This window comes from Pteropus vampyrus, unplaced genomic scaffold, assembly GCF_000151845.1.
Source record: "Pteropus vampyrus isolate Shadow unplaced genomic scaffold, Pvam_2.0 Scaffold50, whole genome shotgun sequence".
Lineage (NCBI taxonomy): Eukaryota > Metazoa > Chordata > Mammalia > Chiroptera > Pteropodidae > Pteropus > Pteropus vampyrus.
This window is the reverse complement of record NW_011888831.1, coordinates 6316660-6326186: the sequence shown is the minus strand read 5'-3', so window position 1 is coordinate 6326186 and position 9527 is coordinate 6316660. Positions and strand designations below refer to the sequence as shown.

At 46.0% G+C, this 9527-nt stretch overlaps 1 protein-coding gene across 1 annotated transcript; it reads right to left on the bottom strand.

Annotated features, from left to right (window-relative positions):
* Positions 1-2090: 2090 nt before the first annotated feature.
* On the bottom strand, positions 2091-9521 carry ABHD15 (abhydrolase domain containing 15). The gene is made up of 2 exons (XM_011359928.2): positions 8666-9521; positions 2091-6611 (listed from the first exon to the last, which is right to left on the bottom strand). The coding sequence occupies exons 1-2, from the start codon at positions 9514-9516 to the stop codon at positions 6086-6088; spliced, it is 1377 nt and encodes a 458-aa protein (XP_011358230.1). The 5' UTR covers positions 9517-9521; the 3' UTR covers positions 2091-6085.
* Positions 9522-9527: the final 6 nt, after the last annotated feature.

The following is a 9527-nucleotide window of genomic DNA, read 5'->3' as shown; positions in this document are numbered from 1 at the left end:
ACCTATTTGTGGTCTACATAACTACAACTCCTCCACACATATGGACACACAGATATGTGCAGTTCTCAGACTTTGCACAAAGCTTCAAAAGGTGGTTTCATCTGGGCCTATCTTTCTAGATTGGAAAAACATCACATTTTAGCCCTGTGTGAAGCAGAATATCTAATCCAGTTTAAAACACAAAGTGACATTTTTGTCAGAAAGCTAATTTGGGGGGAGGGGTTTCATGGACTGGGGTTATGTATTTTTTAGTTAGAAAATGGTTTTTTTAAGTGTCATTTTCAAAAATTAGTGGGATTACCTGCTTTATTGAAGAGAAGACTATCAAGAAATGGTGTTTTTAACTTTTTAGTATAGCATTTTAATTCCTAGAATGTTGGTAGTCAGCTATTTTGAAATTAACTAACATTTATATAATGTTTAATTTGCCTGGGTCAAACAACTATGTGGCAGAGCCAAGATTAGATCCCAGGTCTCCTATCTCCAGCATTTCCAACATCCCACCTTGAATTTGGAGGAACTCAAAAAGGGTTTAATTTAAAAAAGAAAAAAAAAATTCTTTCTGCTTTATCCCCATTATTGGGCTCTTCAAACTATAGTGAAAGGAGAGTATCATAAAACATGTGCTTCTACCTTGTATCCTATGTCAACAACACAAATGTCATTGGCTAAACACATCAAAGATGTTCTTAGTTATGCTTAGGGTTTAAAGCCTGTCCTACTTGACTATAAAAGAAATATAAACATAAATAAAAATTGACCACAATTGACAACTGGTAAGGCTTATTGTACAGTGGTCAACTAACTCCATAGCCCCAGTGGTTGTAAGCTAGTACTATCACCTTCATCTCTGTCAGGAATTCCAGCTGTAGAACTAGGGTTTTCTGTATGCATTATGGGCAATTCGTGACTAGTCGCTACTATATTTTCAGGTGCTTGTTTTTAATAAGTAGATGGAGACAAGGCTGCTGAGGGTGCTAAGGCTATGCAAGCTATAAAATAACTTTAGGGGTGTCATTTCTAATTAATGTGTATGGCTCCTCCACAGAGTTGTGCACTCTAGCAGCTCTGAAGACATTCTTTACCGTTTTGTTAAAACCCTTTACATTATGGAGTCTAAGATGAGCATTATTTACTGTCATCCAGTGAATGACTGGGAAAAGGCAAAGTATGGCATAAATAGCACTGATTTGGGTTCTGGTTTTCTAGCCTCACCATACTAATTGTGAGAAAAGTCACATCTCAGAAAATTCATCCATAAGAAATAGGAAAATAGATGGGTTTTGGCCAGAACAAATGAACTGGTGTGAAACCTATGAGCTAGAACATGGTTCTCAGAGTGAGTGTGTGTGTGTGTGTGTGTGTGTGTGTGTGAGCCAGGAGTGGGGAGACTGCCCTCAACTGGGCAATCCAGGCCCCAGCCTGTGAGCCTCAAAAGGTGCTGCTCTTTCAGGCCCTTTCTAACTTTGCAGTAGAATTTATAACTGGAACTTCTCGGCCTTGTAAGAATTGGAGAATAGATTCTGATCTGAAAGCAGATGCCACCTTACCAGAAAGGCCTTTGAACTCCAACTGAGGAATTAAGTAGACATGGAGACTGGGATCTCCCTGCTTTTACTATCTCATTACATCCTAACACTTCCTGAATTAAGACCTATTCACAGTCTCAGTCTTTTCATATGGAACAACTCTATAAAATAATTTTTCCAAGGTCATACGAGTCACTGATAAAGTAGAAACTAGAACTCACATCTCCAAACTACTTCGGCACTCTCGCCAACACAATTTACTAATTGGCCACTGGAAGATATCTCTCTAGGTACCATTGATGATTAGAGAATTTTGAACCTGCAGGGAAATTATTAACCTAGAGGTAGAGGCCTGGTTGTTGATTAAACAGAGCCGCCATTGGTTAGTGACAGGAGACCCAGGGCTAGATCTACAGAAGTGAAGCAACAACCAGTGAAGAGAGAATGTGCAGGGAAGCTCTGTTAATTCTATAGATAGGTAAGCATGGCTCAGTACACAGAGGACTTCAGAAGATAAACAGCACATTTGTTTCTCGAGATTTAAAAAATAATGACATTCCATTGTTGCAGGGAAACTGCAATATATTTACTATTCAGAGGCAAACAAGTTAGGTTTTTATTCACACTAGTAATACACACTGAGGCAAAGTATTACCTTATTACACGGGAAGGGTGGAGGGGCTAGAGGCATTTATTTTTGATGTGTTAGTGTCTTTTATTGTTTATTTTAATGAAATTCCACTTTTCCTTCCAACTTTTAGCTCTTCTTGGACACTTTATAGCATAATTATTGGATATCTTAAAAACAACCTCTGGTCCCTTTGGTAGGGTGATTTTCATTAAAATCTTTATGTCATCTCCCAACTCCCAGAATCCAGATCAGGTCTGTGATCTCCTGATCCTCAAGCACATAAATCAGCCAGAGGTCTTTATAACCCACTGAACTCCTTAGCATGATTTTAACTCACTGACTCTCAGATGTGTTATGTGTAACCTAAGCCACCCTTATTTATCAGCACACGTCCCTTCCATGATGTATGCCAAGTGGCAGTCTAGCTTGCACGTCCTACCAATGATGTGGGATTTACTGCTTCCTATGGCATTCATTCCATATCTGGGCACTCAGACACTCCCTAGGTATAACTTCTCAATCTCATCTCTGCCAATTGTGATAACTAGTGAAAAAAAATTCCGATGCCATCATTGGTGGCCTTGCTGTAGAATCATAAATACTCCTATCGGCATTGTTACCAAATTCTACCAAAGTGGCCAAGTGTATCTGCTTGAGAGCAATTCATGCTAGAGTTCATTTGTAAAGGAAGATACCTTGGCATTACTGAGGGTGACTGACTGACAGGATCTTGTGGTCTGGGTGGAAGATGAGTACAGAGAAGCTACTGACTCAAGGGTGGTTTTGAGGTTATATATGAAGCCAAGATAACACTTCCTGTGTCAAGACCTCTTTTCTAACAGTTTTCAAGTCTTAGGAAGTATATCTTCACTCAAAACAGAGATGATGTCTTCACAGTGTCAGGATTTGGTGCTTTCTTTTTCATACTGTTGTCTCCAGCCAAGCCACGCTGGAAACCTATATATAAATACATAAAATACTAAATCTTCAAGAGAAGTTATAATATAGCACAGTCTTCAGTATCAGAGGTCAGAACTTAGTAGAACTCAAATCTTCAGAGGCAGTTGTCTGTTTCCTGCATTCTGATCCAATGGGTAGAGCCAGAAGACTCAGTCTCTACTTCTGAGATAATTAATGCCTCCTTTAAGTCACTGGGATTTTTTTTCCCCCTTCCCATTTGAAGGTGTTTATAAATAATGAAGAGACCAAAAGGGAGACAAACAAATGAATGAGGCCTGAGGGGATTGCTAAAGACATGCTACCTGGAAAACTCCAACTCAGTGGTACTTCTTTGGGTTTTGTTTTGTTGTTTCTTTCTTCCTTTCTCAAACTCCTAATGTGTCATTTTGTTCAAGGACCACACATTCTCTCAGAATAGTGTATGTGGGGTTCCTTCGGCTGGTTCCATATAATTAACTATTAATCATCATTAGACTGAAGGACAGGGTTTTAAAAACCTGCTTGAACAGGAACTACACTTTCTGGGCAAAAATGAGCTAAAAAGCAGGGATGCTGTCAAGCAATGAGGGGAAGATGAGAGAGAAGTATCTTCCTGAGATAAGCTAAGAGCACATCTGGCACAAGGGACATGGAGGAGAAATACTTAAGGGTCATGAGGATCGTGGGTCCAAGGGAATTAATGAAACCAGAACTAGGGCTGTCCTGCCATTCTGAGAGCTTTAAGACACACACTTTCTCTCTCTCTCCCTCCCTCCCTCCCTTCCTCTTCCTCTCTCTCTCTCTCTCCCCCTTTCTCTCCCCCGCCCTCTCCTACCAGAGAGATAGACAAAGAAAGCTTGTGAGGAGATAAATATATGTATGTGTATGTATGTATGTGTATGTGTGTGTGTGTGTGTGTATGTATATGAAAGGAAGGGAAAGGAAAACCAACCACGATTTCTCAGAAAGCTATTATCTTAAAGAACTAGAGTTCTGTGGTATCTGGCCTAGAGAAACAATACAGATTTAGCTCTTAGAGGAAATTTCAGCCAGAAAAGGGAGTGTTTAAAACCCACTGGGCTGCTTCCCATTTCATGTTCAGTTCTGAATGATCCTAGCTAGGGTCCTGCATATGGCACTGCAAGATCCTAGTTAACTAAAATCCCCACTGTACCAGACCTGGGGGTGGGCAGTGACCTAATGTAATTCTCCCTCACCACACCTTACACAGAGCCCATTAACGAGCAGGATCGTGGCTTCTTTGAATTTCAGTTCCTTGTTTCTCCTGCTCAGAAATGGTGAAAGAACATTTGATGATGAATATTAAGAAGGTGGAGCAAGATGGTGGAAAGAAGGGAGGTAATTTTTTTTTCATGACAGGAGAATGGGTCTTAGACAATTGAGTGTTGTCTGCATTTCAGTTTAGATTCTTGGATAGCTCAGAGTTTCTTATTTGACCTAGAAGAACAAACCTGAAATCATGGCCCAGTAAGTCTTCATACCAAGCCTAGGACATGGCTTCAGTAAACATCTTTCTTCTTTAAAATTCCTTTGCTGTTTGTGAGGCCAGGATGGAGCTTCTGTCAAAACAGGTGCCCTCTTTCTCAACGACAAACTAAAGTAAAACTTCAGGGCAAAGCTCTTAGCAGCATAAGGAAGCAGATGTCCAATTGTATCGTTCAATGGCCTAATCCAAACCAGATTGTATGGATCAATCTACACAATCTGCCTTATCTTGCTCTGGTCTTCAGTATTATTCCTCATAAAACCAAACACTCAGCCACCAACTGGCCAGATCCAAGAAAAAGCTTTTTCTGCATCTACATAGATGGCCTTTTAAATAATTGAACAGAAAAAGCCTATAATAGTAATGTGAAGTATTCATAAATTTCTGAGTCAGCTCTAGCCAATCTCTTAGAACTTTTGTTTTCTCTGGTCCCAGTTGTTTGTCTAGGCTCTAGAGAAGGAGAAGTAGTAGTATGGTTAGAAAAGGGGGCAGCTAACCAGAAAAGCCCTAAGATATGAAGTTTACACTTTTCACCACTTGGAGAAAGCCCAGATCACAGGAGAAAAGCAGTTCTGACTAGGGCTCTCTGGAGTAATCCCCAGAAATGGTACCAGAGGGAGTTGCTAGAGTGCCTGAGAGTCTGGCTCCTTGAGCCATAGTCTAGCAAACTGCATGCAAGGACTTCCTGTTCCTAAAATTGTTGCAATCTGTCCAGTGAGGCTCAAGGTCCTAGGCTAAAGTTGCAAATCAGCCCCATTCCCAACCTAGACTTCCAGAAGTCGTCTGAAAGGTTGGATCGGAGTAGTCCATACACAGGCAGGCATTCACTCTCTCTACCCTGTCACTCTCACCGGCTCAGACTCAGGACTGCACTTACTGCCTCTGCTGCTTTTCTCACACTCATGCAAGATAGACGCAGCCACGCAGGCCTGTGAACCCAGCTTCCACAGCTGCCACCGCATGAAGTCAGCAGAGTGCCATAACTGCAGAATGAAATGAGGGAAGTGGGACTGAGACAGAAACATCCTGTCTTCACTACATCAAGTGGCTTCAGCCTGAGAATCAGAGTCACAGAGCTGATTATTTATGTGGGACACAGCTGCCCATTGCCACACATAAACTCATCTTCTTTGTAGTCATGGCTAGAGAGAGTCCATGGGCTTAAATGGTACTATTCTTTGACTTATCAGTCAGTGACAGGAGACAGTGACTGGGAATACCCACCCAGCTGCTGACCAGCGTGAGCAGGAATCTGTTGAGCAGAGCCTGGGCAGGAGTTCTGCTCAGGATAAGTGAGCAACAGCTAGCTGGACATTCCATCTCTTTCCACAGATCAGTTTAAGAAAAAAAAAAAAAGGACTGAATCATTAGCAAAGACCTGGAGCTGCTTGTCCCATTCCGGCCTCACCACCTTTTCAGGACTCTGCCATGCCCAGCTCTGTCCTTTCCTGCAGGATGGGCGGGTTCTTGGGCCATGTCTCACCTTGTATAAGATCGCTTCCAGCTAAAGATCTCTTCCAGGCTGGAAGAGGGAGAGACCTCTCGCTTCTGCAGGGTTCCCCAGCGACGCCGGCCCCCCAGGAAAGAAGCTCGGTGCCTGCTCAGCCCTTTCATTCTCTCTTCTGTTCGGAAGAACTCAGTCAAGGCCCGAAAGTACTCCAAGATGACCTCATGGCTCCAGGCTGGCAAGGGTTCCTGACGCAGGAAGCCACAGTGGCCTCCACAGCGACTGAGCAGGAGGAAGAAGTAGGGGTTGCTGTGAAAGAGTTCAGTGGGCAGAAAGTGGTCTGGGGGCCCGCACACAGGGTCATCAGCACTACAGATACACAGCACAGGTACAGCTGCCTCATCCACATCCCGGAGGGGGTCGTTGTGGTCCCAGTAAGTGTCCCAGCTGATGGGGAAACTCTTGGTATGGCAGAAGAGGGTCTCCTCAAACTCTCGCAGGGAGCGGCTCCTAAACAGTTTGCTAGTGTCCACTGTGTCCTCCAGGGCTGTGGCATACCTGGCAGCAGGAAGTCGAGTGGGGAAGGCAGGAAAGAGAGAGAAGAATTAGAAAACAAATTAACAGCAGAGGTTACAAAGTGGCAGCCCACAGACCAGATTCTGCGCATAAAGGCTTTCTTTGGCCATATAGTGTTTTCTAAAACTTCCATTTCATTGTCATCATTTAAAATCTGGAGATTTTACATAAAATGCAGCTCTCTGGCTCCTCTAGGGAAACGAGAAGATCTGGCCACACAAGTGGGCATTTCTGAGGGGAACAATCGGGTATTTTCTCCCTCCTTCCTGTGTCACAGTTCTTACCAGGCCTGCCATTCATCATTACCTGCCCAGTCCTGGGGCAGCATTTGACTTTACAGGCACTAAGCTACAGTGATAGCTCCCCTCCTGACTTCAACTTCTGACCCTCTGTGGGGAACATGCTATGAACCGTCACCTCCTGAACCCCTCCTAAAACTCATAGGTTCAGACTATCCAAAGCAGCAGGTGTCACCTGCCCCCCATCATTAACATTTTACTTTAGGTTGTATTAGTTTATGTTTTAAAAACTAATATGCTATCCAGATAATGACAGCTAAGTGTAACCTTGATCAGTGAGGCAGAAATTTCTAGAGGGGGCTGGGTGGCAGAGAAAGTGTCAGGAGTGTAATTAATTTACAAGGTGATTACCAAATGGGAGCCTGAGAGCAACTGCTCTGGGGAAGAAGGACATCTTTGCTGTTGCCACCTCACTAGAGAGGGCCTGGCACCCTGACAAGAAGGCCAGGATGGGCAGCTCAGACCTCTGAGTGGATCAATCCATCATTAGCCCATTGAATTTGGATATTTATCTCCTACGAACATTCAAAGAGGCTTGCCCTGAGTTTCTATGGGCAGTGCAATTTCTAAAGGGTCAGTTTTCCTCTCTACTTCCCTGAACTTATTCTCCAGCTGGTGCCAGGGTCAGCACTAGTGGTGGTCATTTGGGGATGGAAACTGGCAATTAAGCCATATGAGAGCACCTTGCCTCCCCAGACTGCTCTGTCAGCTCAGAGTTGCCATGGCAGCATGGCAGCTATTGTCGAGCTCAGGGTTTGACCATCTTAGAACAAGAGGCAAAATGCGGCAAGAAAAGAAAATCACAAGTGCCACCATTTATTGAGCACCTACACCGTACCAGGCCCTCACTTCTATTATATTATTTGTGCTTAAAACCATCTTGGGAGGTAGTTATTAACTCCATTTAACTGGAGAGAGAAGTGAAGCTCCAAGTGGTTAACTGAATTGCTGGAAATTTAGGATTTGAACCCCATATCCCAGGTCTTTCTGCCGCATCACACTGTTGCTGTGATATCTTTGGCCTCATTCTGCCATCTCCTAGGAAAACAGAAGTGTAAGCTGAGGACTGGTTATGTGCTGTGAGAATGTCACTCCAGCTTTCTCAGTGGAAAAATCTCACCTGTCACCATGGTGGTAGGGTAGAGTGTTCTCTTTTTAGAGATTTAAGAAAAAACTTATGTTTAAATATTCTTTAATTTTTTTTTTGCATTAAATATTGAGTACATACCTAGGAATATGTAAAACATTTGTCAGGTCTAAAGTATTTTAATAAATCAAATACCACCTAATTTCTGACTCCTGTCACCTCCAGGCTCAGAGACTATAAGGAAACATTCCAGGCAGATAATCATTTGCAATTGCTTCCAGAGCCCTCTTTGCTGTAGACTAAGTGGTAAATGTCAGGCGCTGTCTCTGCTGCGGGTGGGGCAGGTGCTCAGGTTGCTAGGACACGGTGGGGCTGAAGTGAGGCTAGGGGGCCCAGGGCAAGAGTTCCTGTTCTAGCATAATGATGCTGATGAGTCGTCTACGGCTTTTAAACCTGCTTTCCTGTTTCTGTCTGGAGGGTTTGGACGGCTTCAGAAAGTGTGCGAGGAGAACTTTGCCCATATTGCCCTAAGGCTGTTTGATTCAATACAAGGCAGAGCTGTATCTACTCAAGACCCCTGTTCTTGGGTGAGCCCAAGACCCCTGTTCGCCCTCTCCTCCCCTTGTCCGTCTGCGGTCTTCGTCACCTACCTGCTGAGGGCGATCTTCTGGTGGAGCAGAAAGCCCCTCTCGTAGGGCCAGGGCAGGCCGGCCTCAAACCACTCGCGGCAGCGCAGCACTGGCGAGATGCAGGCGGCGCCCGTCACGTAGCTGGAGGAGCCGCACTCGCCCAGGTAGGACAGCAGCAGCGCCGACCCCGAGCCCTCGCTCACCACAAAGAGCGGAGCCGCGGGGTGTCGGAAGCGGATGTAAGTGACCGCCTCTTTGAGGTCCGACGGGTCCCCGAAAGGCTGCAGCCGGGGATTGACCAGCGGGCAGCCGTGGTGGCCACGGCGGTGGAAGATGACCGGGTAGTAGCCGCGCTCCAGGGCGAGGAGGCAGAGGCCGAGCACGTTGCGAGTGAGGCGCCCCCACGCATTGGGGATCACTAGCAGCACCGGCGGAAGGCTCCCGGCGTTGGTGACCCGGCGGCCCCGGGCGCAAGGTCCCACCACCCAGTCCAGGGCCACCAACCCGTCGTCAGCCAACTGCAGATACTCCCGGGCCAGCTCGGGACCCGGCCCCACCGGCAACACAAAGTGGCAGAGGGTCTGCAGGTGGGGCCCGCAGAGCCAAGAGCGCGGGCCCGGCTCAAGCGCTGCCGAGCGTCGCAAGGCGCGCAGAAGGCACTGGGCCAGCGCCGACGGCTTACAGATGAGCCTGCACCCGCCGGGCAGCGGCTCCCGCCCGTTGCCAAACTGGTCGTCGTCCTGTCCCCGGGTGCCCGGCAGGGTCCCGTCTCCGACGGCACGACTCCCGGGACGCCGCAGCCGCGGGGCCAGCAGGCCAAGGAGGGCGAGCGCGGCCAGGAGCAGGACGAGGGCGGCGCCCCACGGCGGCATGGCGAGGCAGG